The sequence below is a fragment of the Platalea leucorodia genome (assembly GCF_965183815.1).
Source record: "Platalea leucorodia genome assembly, chromosome: 5".
Lineage (NCBI taxonomy): Eukaryota > Metazoa > Chordata > Aves > Pelecaniformes > Threskiornithidae > Platalea > Platalea leucorodia.
Window position 1 is genome coordinate 49,826,688 of NC_138827.1, and position 13,860 is coordinate 49,840,547.

Consider the following 13,860-nt stretch of genomic DNA (forward strand, 5'->3'; position numbering starts at 1 on the left):
AAAAAAAGTTTTATTTTATCAACAGTATGTCTTGGGAACATTTTTGCTATTAGGATGTAATACATCCAGGGCTTGGAGAAGGAAAAAAAAATCATGCTATAGATTACATGTTTAGCAAGCTGTTGCTGAGGTAGTGTCTTTATGCTGGCTATTCCATAGATCTCTTGCTTTTTACTAGTGGCTGAAGTCACACCTTTGAGGACAATAGTCAGCTAGACTGTGTAACTTTTATCTGAACTCCTTAACTTCTGCAGTTTACTTGATGAAGATCCTGAAAATCAAACCCTGAAAAAGGACTATGAGAAAACTTTTAAGAAATATCAAGGGCTGGTTGTCAAGCAGGAACAGCTACTCAGAGGTACCAAATCCAAGTAGCAAATTATTTCCTTGCTAGTGAACGTGGGTAGAGGGTTCTATTGGATGCTCGTTATAACCAGGATGTCTTAAACATACTGAATGTGTGGATGAATATGGAAGAGCATTGCCAAAGAATAGGGAGAAGATGGGTACTTAATCAGATTGTTTGACAGTATACTAACATTTTTTAAAGTGATCTGTCAGTCTTAGAGGAAAAATAGCAAAAGTGATCCACTTCACTTTCCTTTGCTTGTGAGGTTGGTTTGGGAGGAGTTGGGTATTTTGGTTTTGTACGTTTGATTTGGGTTTTTTTAACTTAGCCTAACTTGACCTGTATCTGACTTAAGTTTAATAGCTTTCACTTTATCTCAGTTTTTGTACTAAAATACACTTCATGTTAGATTGAAATGATCTGAGTGGCAAAACTTTCCTGGGAAGGCCTTTTTAATGGTTCCCATTGGAATTGAAAGGAAAAAAAAATATAAAAAGCTTCTAGTGATCATAATTGTTTGTTTTTTTTTTTCCAAAGCCACTATTAGAATTAATGTTCTTAATGCTTTGTAAACAGGAATAAAAAGCATTCATGGTCATTTTCCTTCAAATGCATTGGGAAGGGAGCAGAACGCTTCTGAAAGTCTTGTCTTAAGCACTCAATGTGTATATAGAGATTTGTTTAGTTCTATTGTCTTTGATCTGTTGGTATGATTTGTGTTGGACTTTGCTAGTTGCACTTTACCTGCTCCTAAATCTTGCTGAGGATACTCGCACTGAGCTGAAGATGAGAAACAAGAACATTGTCCATATGTTAGTGAAAGCACTGGACCGTGATAATTTTGAGCTGCTTATCCTGGTTGTATCTTTCTTGAAGAAACTCAGCATTTTTATGGAGAACAAAAATGATATGGTAAGGCTCATAGCACTCTGCAATATTGGAAAGGTATGGACTCTGAAAACTTTGTGTGGTTGGAGGGAAGAGGGAGATATCTCTGTCCCCACCTTATATATCCGTGGCACTGATTATCCTCTTTTGTTACTAGTAAAATGAGTAAAAGAAAAGAAGTACAACATCCAGCCATAACATACTGCAAAAATTTTTGAAGAACTGTCATCCCAAACAGTGAAGCTACCTCAAAATATGATACATGAAATTCCAAATTTTGAAGTCAGCACCCCAAAGTCTTGTCATACCCCCGCTTCTGGAGATGTCCATGACCCTTCCCCCAAACTACAATCTTCTGACAACATATTATTGTCTCTGCCATATATTGTCTTGGAAAGAGAGGTAGTTATCCTTTTGCAGTTTGCTAGACTAGTTTACTTATTTCCTGGGTCAGCTTGGTCTTCAAAGGTACCTCACAACTGTTCCTTCGTGCTGCCAGTAGCTCCCAAGAACTGGAGGCAGTGTTATTCTTCATAAGCATTTTTTAGGTGAAGTCTCAAACTTCTGAAATTGTAGCGTATTTTTTTCGTGACTTTAAGCTCTAGCCAAGTATCTCCTTTACTGATTTCCCAATGGCTTTTAATAGATACATGCTTTCCACTTCTGTGCCTTTATGCCAGTTTGTTAAATAAAAATGATAAATTTTCCTTATCCAAGAGGTAATCTGAGATTAACGTTACACTTACATTGTGAGATGAAAAGATCTGTGCAAATGCAGTAGAAAATTAATTGCATCTTTGTTACTGGAACTGTCATTTGCATGCATATGCACTGAACACTGCAGACAAGAGGTATCTCCCTTATTTATATATGAGCATCCAGTTTCTTAACAAAAGTCAGACACCAAGCATGTGTTTTTGGGGGAATGTAGACTGTTTATCAGGTGATTGGTCACTGATTTAGTTTATACTTGTGTAGTGCCCTGAAGGACTTTATTAGGAAAATAAGGATTAGCTCTCCAGCCCACTTACTTGTTGGCACACTTTCCGCCTTCCGTTTGATTTAGTGGAAAGACAAATGAAACAAAATTGTTGGATTTATTTTATTGTAGAATGTTTTAACAGTTTTGAAAAGACTTTTGAAAAGGTTTGTATGCTTCAGGTCAGCTGTCTGTTTGAGCATTTCTTACTGATGAGAAAGAACACTTTTTTTCTCCACAGTATTATTAAGGAAAGCTACCAATGAAGGTGAAGGTGTTCTAATATATGTATCAGGCAATAACACAAAAATGTCAAAGGCAAAATGAACCAAGATTAGTTGTGCAACGCCTGATTCTAAGTAAAACTGAATAATGCATGTGTATTTATAGCACATTCTTTCCTTTGGTATTCAAGTGCCATATTAAATTCAAGGCAGCGAAGTAGGAGTTCTTGCTATCTGGTTGTTTTTGATCAAAGGCATCCAGTCAGTTGTTTGATTATTGCACTATGCCATGCGGGGAGAGCTGTAGTTGCTTTTCTTAGTATTCATTCTATGTGTATTTATAACTGGAAGGCTAGTTACCTACATGCAAAAGTTTGAATACGGAGTAATTTTGTGTGCCTCCTTCTGGCCAGAGAAGATTCTGGGAAACAAAGTATGAATGCATTTAAAAGATTATGTCAAATAAAAGCAGAGAAATGTTGCTTAAAAGTTGATAAAAACTTTCTGAAGTCTTGCCAGTCAATGCTCAGATGTCTTTTCTGGCTGGTAAAGTGAACATGATCTCAGGAACCAATACCACTTCTCAGTTCCTGGATTCCACTTTTTAATTTGAAAGTGATACATGTTTCAAGATGACTTTTCCATGCTTTTATTAAATTAACGTACAGGATGGCATGCCTCTTCTGAGAGCACATGCAAAGTTCTGTCTAGGGGTTCATTTGAAATTCATAATGAAGGGTCTCAAATTCTTTCTGGGTGCCAGTGTTCTGTCTTTCTTGGTTGGGTATCTCTTTGACTGTAATGTCAGTTGTTCCAGGGTTGCTTCTTTTTAAATAAGTTTCCCCCCCACCCCAATCTAGTCTTTCAAGTGATGTCTTGACCACATTCTTGCAGTATTCCAACTGTGAGGAATATTTCCAAGACATCTGAACTGTTTGGTTTAAAAACTTTTTTAATCAACATTACCCTGTAACCCAATCTAGAAGACTTCAACCACAAAGGCATAAGCAAAGCTGCTTCAGATGAAAATGCATTCACAGTCACTATTATGGGTACAAATTGGACATGTATTTGCATACACATGCATATGAATATATAACACACTGAGAGGCCTTTTACATTGAAGACAAAGCTAAGTTTGGATGAATTATGTATTTTTCTTTTTCTTGATATACAGGTTGAAATGGATATTGTTGAAAAACTTGTGAAAATGGTACCCTGTGAACATGAAGACCTGCTGAACATCACTCTTCGACTCCTACTAAATCTCTCCTTTGACACAGGCCTGAGAAATAAAATGGTACAAGTTGGTCTGCTTCCCAAACTCACTGCACTTCTAGGTATATTTTCTTTTGTTCTAACATAGACATTCCAGCAGGGACAGTGGAGCTCGTGGCATCATGATATAGTGTGCCTAAAAGTTGTTACGTCACTTTTCACTTTGCCAAAGAACTTCCTCACTACTCCCAAGTTTTTATCATTCAAATCATCTTTTCAGATGCAAGTTTAAATGGAAGTCTAAAATAAAGTGGTTCCCACTAGATTTATTCCTAGGTTCTCTTAAACTGTTGAATAAGTCTTCTGGTCTTCAAAAATAACTTTGATAGCTACCTGAAAACCACGTGAGCTGACACATGGATGGTGCTTGTAATTTTGGGGGAGCACGTAGGAAAAATATGCAGCAACTTCATGGAGCTTAGCTGATGGAGGATACCAAATGCCTCTTTTTTTTTTTTTTTTTTTTAATGCAGCTTGATATACCTGCTGCCTCTTGTTACCTTAATGGTCCAGATAGAGAGATCAGAAATTTCCCAGCTTTGTCAGCTTCAACTCTAGGCAGTACTGATTTTTAGACTATCAGCTTGACAGTCTGTAATTTGTGTTAAGATCATGTGAGTACTTCAGATATAAGTGAAACTTTTTGTTGTCCATAGAGGAAAGCCATGGAGACAATAAGGAGTTTGGAAAAAGCAGAGGATTGTCTCATTTGATCATTGTTGTATGCTGGCGTTCTCAGGAGGGAGTTTTTGTTGCTTCTTGTGTGTTCTTTGGCTGATATTATCTAGAGGCCACTCTGGTAGATACACTAAATGTGTAGCAGGATTTGGCCATAAGAATTGCTGAGTGCTCATTTTTAAGTGGGAGCTGAGAATCTTGTATTGTGGAGCCCTAAATGTGTGAAACACTGATGCAAGACATTGTTAAAGCTTTCTGAGATACGTTGGGTTCGGGATGTACTAAATCCAGTGCAGCTGGTGTATCTAGATGTGATGGAACAAGTGGAATGTAATAGTGAATCTATGAGCTTTCTCCCCTAGCTTTGTATAGTCTCTTAGGATTGTTTGCCTTCATGATTTTACATTAAAACTCAACATGGCCTTATCGCTGTTTAGTATACAAGTTAATACCTTGAAAACTTACACTGCTTTGGAAGCCTTAATCCTGTCAGGGATTAATATAACAGCTACCTGATATATTCTGAAATGCCTCAGATCTTTCTATGCTTTCTGCCCCACAACCATGTTTGCACTTGATGCCCCCCTCTGGGCTGAGCTAGGAGAAAGAAGAAAAATGGCATTTGGAATCCCTTTTCTTCATACTTTTTTTTTTTTTTCCCTCAAGACAATGTTATTTGGCAGTAAACTGAGAAGCGGAAGCGTGTCAGGAAATATATTTTCTCTCATTTGAGAGAGGATCTTGCTATGTAGTCTGGTTCAGCTTAGATTGTAAGCTTTTTGGAGCAGGAACTTGTCCCTTTCTTTTGTTGGTACAGCAGCTAGTGCTGTGGACTAAGGCTAGGGCTTCTGGGTGCTTGTCACCCCAAGCAATGGCATGACACAAATGACCGAGAAGTCCCTGCTCCCAGAAATTCCCCATTTAATATTAGAGTCAATCTAAACCTATCAGTTAAGTATCTGCTTTCTAGTGTCTGATTCTAATGTGGAGAGGAGAATTTCTTTTCAAATGCCATTCTCTTGGACTTGTAAGTAGGCCTGTGCAGAAGGCTGTTTAGTGTAGAACTGGCTGCTAAAATTGCAGTCCGTTCCTGAAGTGGCTGTTAGGATAATCTACAGCAAGTTCTACTAGTACTTCCAGAAGCTTCACTGTCTGTTTGGCTCCATGGGTGGTGGTTCTTTCCTTGACTTGGATGTGTTCAACCCTTTTTCTCTGCGCCCGCCCCCTCCCCCCCCCCCTTTTTTTTTCCATAGAGGCATGTGCAACCTTAATAATAAAATAATCATGTGCCAGATGCCCCTCTTATGCAGGTTACTTGGGTATTAAACACACATTATTCAAGTCAGTACCCTTCAGCTTACATTTGCAGGTCACCTTAAAGTGCTAACACACCTCAACAGCTGTTGACAAGTTACCATACAGCTCCTAATGCCAAGAGGTCAAGTTTGTTGACTCGGCCTACTGAAACTTAACATTTGTGCGTGATGTGCCTTTGAGACTTTAGCACTGGATTTGAGATGAGTATAAATTAAGTGTAGTAGGTGTTTAAGGGGAGAGTTGAGATTGCAAAGAATTAAAGGACAGGATTTGTCAGGCAGCAGTTTAGGGATGAGCACTGAGGTGGCCACAGTTTGCAGTTCTGGAAGACGTGCCCCTTTCCCAAAGGACACTTAGAGGCTTGGGAGCAGGAAGGCTCTAAATATAGGTGGAGGTTGGAAGTGGAGGGGATGGACTGGCTTCAACTGAGCTATCAAAGGAACGGACTAAGTATGGCATGGATATATTGGAGAAGGACCATCTTCTTTCTTTCACTCCAGAGTGTTGAGGCGTCTGTTGAAAGCATGGACATGAGAAATTCTGCTTAGTCTTGGTTTCCGTTTTAATTAGCCTTTTCTTTTTAATAGTGCCAATGCCTGCTTCCCCGTGTAGCTTTGCCAGTCAACACCACTTGCTAGTTTTCGCGGCTTCTCTTCACAAGTCTGAAGTATTGTATATGACAAGACTCCTCTTGCTCCCTCCAGGCACCCAAGTTAATCAACTACAGCTGATCTTTGTTATACTCTGAATCTCAAAGAAGTGGGTGCAGTTGAGGGAAATTTGGCTTCAGACTTGAGATCAGAAGCTGGAGCAGAGCTGTGGAGGCCTGTGAGATACAGCCTGCTGCATTCAGTTTTTTCCATACACAAGCTGCTTGAAGAGGTATGAAAAGAGATTTTGTTGATTTGTGTGACTTCAGTTCTTTAAGAAAACCTTGTAATTGAGTCACTAGGGCCTTGCGGAGAACTTTCTTTGTACTGGTGGCTTTGCTTTAATACTTAGAAATTATATTTGCAGAGTGATCTTTCTTTTTTTATACATTCTCCGTGTGAATACTTTATGTGCCAGTATATGTGAAGTATGGCTTCAGTGGATTAAGGTGAGGATTAACGTGAGTTCACCAAGTAGTTTAAAATAGATGTTTGCCTGAAATGCAGAAAACACAGATTTAGTGCCCTCTAATCATCACCTTGGAAGGAGACACCAAAGCAGCATGCTATAGAATATTCTGTGGAGGTTTGCTTCACTCTTAGAGTGCTCTCATTTTGCTTTGCATGGCAAAGTGAAATGGAGTAGAGGAGTGACTTCCTCCAAGTACAGTAGAGTTTGGTGGTTAGTGTATTTGCGTATGGAAAGTATTCTCACCTGAAAGGTGGAAACGTAGAGCTGAACTTCAAAAGAACAGATTCAGATCCTTCCTTTATCCCTGTGAATGCTCTTCCACTGTTGGACAGAAGGGAAATGTTACCCTTTTTCATAATCCTTCCCCTGGATGTGTGATTGGTTTCTAAAATAAATGCCCTGGCAGCAAACAGAAGAAAACATTGTCTACAAGGAAGAATAAAAACCCCTCACTTCTTGTTTGGACCAAATCCACTTTGTTTTTCAGTTAACGGGCCAAACCAAATACAAAATTTTTAGTACAGCTCTCTTAAATATATGCACAGCTTGTGATTCACATTCTTCTAATAAGGGTGCTATTTTGTGCTGCGTCTGAGTGGTTTCTTAGCCTTTGTGAAGTGAGACAAATAGTTCTCCATTCTCCATGAGAACAGCAGGCAGTTTGCACAGCAGAACTAGCTGAGTGCTGCTGTGTGTGTTATGGCATGCTGCAAACTTTTCTTCATGGACCCCTGTTCAGAAGGAGCTCCTGGCAGTATGCGGGCATGGCAGGCAGTACTGGGGTTTCTGCGTCCACCCATGAGTTAGTTATTCCTCTCAAAAGGATATAAATGATAGGGAATGGTGCGGAAGCTGTTGTAATGGGAACTGTGTTACTGCTCAGAGGGTAAAAGGAGTAGGTCTGGGTTTGTGCAGGGAGCAGATATTTTTTCTTTGATGTATGTGTTTATCCCCTTGAGCTGCTGGACAGTTCTTAGGTGTACTGAATGCATCTTGTCTTGAAATGCCATTTTTCTTTCATTCGCTTCCCAGTGCAAGCCATGCTTAAGGAATTATGCTTAACCCGCTATGCTTGGAAGTCAGACTAAAGTGTCTCTTCTTGGTTGCTCAAAATTACTAATTGCTTTTAAAAATCGAGGGCTGATTGAACGCAGGTGTTGGTGAGCTGAAAAGTGGGTGGGTAACAAAACAGTACCAGTTGCAAATCGGGCCCAAATGGGACATGGAGTGCAGAAGGGCTGTGCGTATGGCTGTGCAAGTGTTATATGGTGCCAAGGTGTTCAGTCTCAAAAAGATTTTTAGATGGTGATGAACATCTTGAGTTATGTTTTTCCAGTACGGATTACAGTGATTGAAAGAAAATTGGCTTTGTGGATTTGTGTTCAGCCAAGTAGATGAGTGTTTGTTATACAACACTCTGAAATACAGTATGATCAGTCCTGAGGAGCAATAGTATAATTTTGCCAGTCACAGTATGTATTGAGCCTATATGCCTTATTAATGTGAGCATCCTGGCCTGATGTTCTTAATTTCTTCATGTTCAAAGTCTTAGTATCATTGCACTGAGAAGTAGTAGCCACCTGATCTTATGTAGAAGTCTAAGGGCTGTGCAATGATTTGCAAATGCCAAAGTAGGTCAAACTTTTCTATTAAGAGTTCTTTATTTAAGCTGGAGATAGCCAGAGCAGAGGGTGACTTTGACAGTCTGATTTAGTCCTCACTGAAGAGTCTCTCTTCTCTACGTTCATTGATAGAATTTTTGAGAGTTTTATTATCTAAAATCTCTTCTGGAAACTGCTGAAATTCTTCTGATATTTTTCCATTCTTTACAAGTTAGGTTTAATGAGCAATCAAAGAATTGCCAAACAGTTATATGTTGGGTTTCTTAACAATCAAGTCTTGATATGGTATGCAGCCAAGCTGGATTGTATGTTGACTGCTGTTTAAAAACCCAAGAAGTACTTTGCTCTCTAATTAACCGAGTGCTGTGGGTTTTTAATGTTCTGTTCCTTTTATGAAAGTTTCTTTTAAGAAGGCTTAAAGTAGATGTGTTCTCTTTATGAGTTCACTTGGCCTTTTTGTAATGAACTTATTATGGAGCTTCACACATCTGTTGAAAAATGGAGCTTCTTATAGGCTACTGCAGTGTTTTTTCTGACTTTAATAGGCCTCGTTTATCCTATAAAGAAACATACATTTTCTTACCTGATCAAGTGAGCAAACAATAGGGGTCAGATGTGGCAAAGACCCTAACAAAAAGCACATGTCCAGCCATCAGGGTGAGGTAAAGTCATATCGGGATTGCTTGAAGTTATTAATGGCAGTAAAATTTATGCTTCCTCCTGTTTTCCCAATTAAATTGAGAAACCTTTTTTTCCTAAGGTGGCTCTGCAGCACCTGGTTCCAATACTTGTTGTGTGAATATTGCCTGGGGTGTCTCCATTCCTTTATAGTAGAGGCTGGCTGAAGCACATTAAGTAACAATTCAACTACAGGGACCAGTCTGTTGGAAAGCAGTAATTATTAAGGGATTTATTTTAATGGTAGTTTTTTTTTATCATTTGTGATGAGTATGGCCAAGGCTTAAAAAAAAAGACAAAAAACAAAACAAAAACACAACAACAAACAAACAAAAAAGCCCCACCAAAAGAAACACGAAACACAAAACATCTTAGCGTTCAACTTCTAAATCCTTATTAGAAGTGCAAATAAACCTACCATGTGCAACCGACTTAAGGAGCGTGTTGGGTGCACAATGTGTCTTAGAACCCAGCGCTTATTTAGATACCTTAACTATGGATTAGACAGCAAGTTTTAGTATTATTAAAGAAAAATGGACTGCTGATGTTGAGAAATATAGAACTCAAAGTAGAAAGATGTCAGTATCACTAATATTGTGTTTGAAGCAGAAATAAAATCTCAACTAACTTTAAGGTAAAAGCCTTCGCCATACCCCTGCTTTACCCATGCTACGGGTAAATTGTAGTGAATTATCAGGAAAGAATAACTAAACTTTATAACATCATATTTTTATATAAGCTTACAAGTTTTTGAAGTCTATTGTCTAAGATTTTTGACTCCTTTAACACTGTCTAGAGTTGGAAACTGTTTTGCCATTTTATAGCTATTACAGGTGGATCCTTGCTAATCTGAACACTCGGCCTTTGACTGTTCAGGTGAATGAAAGCTCATTGCTGTGGTGTGCCGCTCAAAAGCACACGTGTATTTAGCTGTGTTATTAGCTTTTTTTAATGAAGAGGATAACTTTGGTATAACACAGGAAACTAACTTCATGAGTGTTGAGTGAAAATAGAAATGCTTATGGCAGCAGCAAGGACAGGAGTGGAGAGATGGCAGCAAGCTAAAGATGAGGGAACCGAGTGGCTGGAAATTCACGATGAATGGGAAGGATACCCTGAGCCAGTATTTCTACTGTGTAGCTTACAATATATGACTGCATGAATAATTGAATTCTTTTAACTTGTTTCTTTGCATATTGCAAGAGCAAATTAATACTTAAGAGTAAAAAGTAAATCTAGTCTTCTATGTGAACTGTTGACATCTGAAAGCTTTACAGGGCATAACTGGGATGCCTAAAGCATGACAACAGAAACAACCAGCTCTAGTTTCCTGGAAAATCTCAGTACAGAAGTGGTGGGGCACTTCTGCTAGTCTTCCTAATCTGCAGCAAAATCTTCATAAAGCCTGTGTGAGGACCAAGGTAGAAGAGAGAGGAGCACCTTTTCCAGGGCCCTTGTGAAGCCTGCAGGCAGAGGGATGGTCTCAAAGGATCACATGAAACAGTTTTGCAGATGAAGTAGTCCCATAGGTCCTGGGGATCTTTTACAAGTTCAGACATAAGGGGGAAGGTTACAATCTGCTTTCCCTTTTGGAAATGTGGAAATATCTTAACTCACGAGTTTCTGCTGTTTATCTAAGAGTTTCTCAGATGATCTGCTCCAGTGCAGGGGACCAACTGCAGATTCCCCATGTCTGCAGTCGCTAAGGCGAGAAGTCCTTTGTCAGTTGATAGTATTATCTTCAGACCCTTTGAGCTGAAGGGGGAAGACATATGCTAACATAAAAATGTATTGCACTATAGTGAGTATAGTGCTAGTATATCTCTCTACAATCAATTTCTGTTCCTTTGGTCTCTGACATACAGGTGCTTTGCAGGATGGGTTATAATTTTACATATTCAAGTAGTCTCCTTGCCTAAAGCAAAACTTTCTTTGAGTCTGAGCCTCAAATATCTTTTTATTCTTTTTGGACAAGCTATCAGATCTGTGAGAAGTTTGCAGATCATCAGTGAATGACCTTTTAAGTAACAAAACTGTAATGTTTTCACAATAAAAAGAATACAAGTGAATTGTTTACCTTTCTTGTAAGACTTTCCCAGTAAGAGTATGCTGCTGCTTGCACAGGAACAGTATCTCTTGAATAATACGGAACTTAATTCTTGTTATCTGGAAGACTCAAAAGCTCAGCCAATATTTAACTCCACTTTTTGGGCTTGGTAGATTTGAACCTTAGTTTTGTGCTTCGGTGACTTTGAAGCATGGGTAAAACTAGTTTCCATTTCAATGCAGTGAATCATCCCTTTCTCAAAGTGAAAGGTAGCATCCTGCATTTTTTTTCCGCCTTTGAGCAGGATCATTTTGAAATATAGCTGCACCATCCATTCAGAACCGAGGCTGCTTTGCTATGGAGCTGTGCAGCCGCAGAGCCAGGAGCATGGAAAACCTCCACCTATTTCCATTCCAATTCCATTCCAAACAGGGTGGTTAGAAGGGTGGTTTTAGAGCAGAGAAGTCTGAATATTTTTCTAGTAATTGTAATTGGAGCAGTTGATGTAGTTTAATGAAACATAGTACAGATATGGCAAAAATGATACATGTCCTTCTATAAATTTCCATTTAACTGTATAGCATTTAATTTATGTAGCTTGGTGGAAACTTCTAAAGGAACACCTTTGCATGGAATTTTTTCCACTTACTTTGGAAGTGGATGTTTTCTTAGTTTGATTCAGGCTAAGAACCTCCTAATTTCCAGTTCCTTGTAATAATGGTAGTTAATTCTTTTTCTATCTTTTGCTTTCTTCCTTGGTCATAGCTTGACCCAAAGTGTGTCTCTCTTGTGGAGAAAAGAGAAGTATCTTTATCTTCTTCCTTCAGAGATAATCCTATTGCCTCCTGTTTTCTCTCTAATCTGAACTTCTAATAGATTTATCTCTGGTTTGTGCAGTATGGGATATTAAAACCAATAGTATTCCAATTTCTATGTGAATTCATATGAGTTCAAGTATGATCGGTTGTAGGGCATCCTAAATAACAAAGTTTTTTTTTTTTTTTTTTTTTTCTGTGGGAAGATAAGCCTCAAAAAAGAACATCTCTAAATCTAGCACTATGTTGTCTACCCAGTGGCTATGCTTTGTTGTCTTTTACGAGTAGCAATACTGCAGTGAGGTGTTTACTGTTTATTTTTTCAGTCTGTCTTGCATAGAGTTCCAGACAAAGAAATTGAGCCTAGGGCTCCAGATGTGCAGCTTCGTTTTTGTCTGTAGCTGTAACATTAAATAACTCAACTCAATAATTAGTCATTTATTAGCCCTTTGGCTTAGAAATCATCATTATACTTCCTTCTTTGTTTCCTAGAAAAAAAATTGTATCTGTGTTTCAGATGTGGCATGTACTTAGTTCTTTCAGGGAAGACAAAAAAAAAAAAAACAACCTCAAAACCACCATGCTGAAATCGGGCTTCTAAGTTAGGCTTATGGTATGAAGCCAGTTTCAAATAACATAAAGGTGGCACAAGAGGGGTTATTAGTATGTAATTAATATCATAATGTATTATTTACAATGCCTAGTCTCCTTGAGTATGAGCAGATTTGAAAACTCTTTCAGGTTCTCTTGATAAAATAAACTGATATATCCACTATGACTTATATTTACATATGTAAATCAAACCAATATGTATCTAAACCACACATGGAGTAACTTAGTCCAACTGTTTCAGAGCTGGTTGCAAGGAATAATGTGGGATAGAGGTAAGCAGAGATACCTTTCTGTCACTTTTTTTTCCTAAGATCACCGCTAATTATGATACATGTGAATAAACTCTTGATTTCAGTGTTTTCTGACAGCAGTGTGAGTGTATAGCTCTGATATTCAGTTTGTGACACTCTTATCCATTTAGATTTCTTGTTCACCTAGTTTTGCAGCAGATTTGACTTGAGAGTATCAGTTTGAAATAAAGATTCCCTCTGCCATTTTAATGGGTGTTTACCTTTGTTTGTGATCTGGTTTTGATTTAGTGTAGTTAATGTTTTACACGTGAGTTGGATAAGGGTATATTTCATATCTGATGTGGAGACATTGATGATTCCATTAGAAATAATGGCTACTTGAATTACTGATAGTGTTACATTTGAATAATTCAGTCTATAATTTATATTCTCATTTTTACTTTAGCATTTGAAAACTGAATGCTGCTACTGCAACTCAAATTGGCATTTCAGTTTTACAGCTTTAGGGTTTCTCTTTTGTTATTGTGGAGCTAACAGAGGGGTTTTTTTTATTTTAAGCTTGCAAACTCAACCAAAGTGTAGGACCTGATCTCGTGATCAAGAAATCGTATTTTTTTCTTTAGCTTCTGCTACTAGTTTACATCTACTACCATTTGGATCTTTAACCTTAGTAAGATCTAGACATGTAATTCAGGCGTTGGTCCACAGAACTCGCACATGGCTTCTTATTAATGTTCAAAGGCTAAAAATCTGAAGCCATTTTGAACTCAGAACCCATCATGTATTTATTTCCCTCTCTAATTTGCAGAAAACTAGTTGTGAAAACAGCCCGAGGGACCTGATATTTTTCCATCCCAGCTGCTCCAGCTGAACTACAGCTGCAAAAAAAAAAAAAAATCTAAGTATTGTTTCTATAAACTGTTGAGTGTATTTTATAACACAGTAATTCCCACAAAATCAGTAACTGCAGTTAATGACTGGTTTGTTAAGGCATTAACTG

The 13,860-nt window shown here is 38.3% G+C and overlaps 1 protein-coding gene across 1 annotated transcript in view; it reads left to right on the plus strand.

The window, feature by feature from the left end:
* KIFAP3 (kinesin associated protein 3) overlaps positions 1-13,860 on the plus strand; it is a 73,180-nt gene that overhangs the window by 11,785 nt on the left and 47,535 nt on the right. The window contains exons 8-10 of the mRNA XM_082312208.1: positions 255-358; positions 1,083-1,261; positions 3,618-3,780. Of these exons, the coding sequence (XP_082168334.1) occupies positions 255-358; positions 1,083-1,261; positions 3,618-3,780 (446 nt within the window). The remainder of the gene's footprint in view (positions 1-254; positions 359-1,082; positions 1,262-3,617; positions 3,781-13,860) is intronic.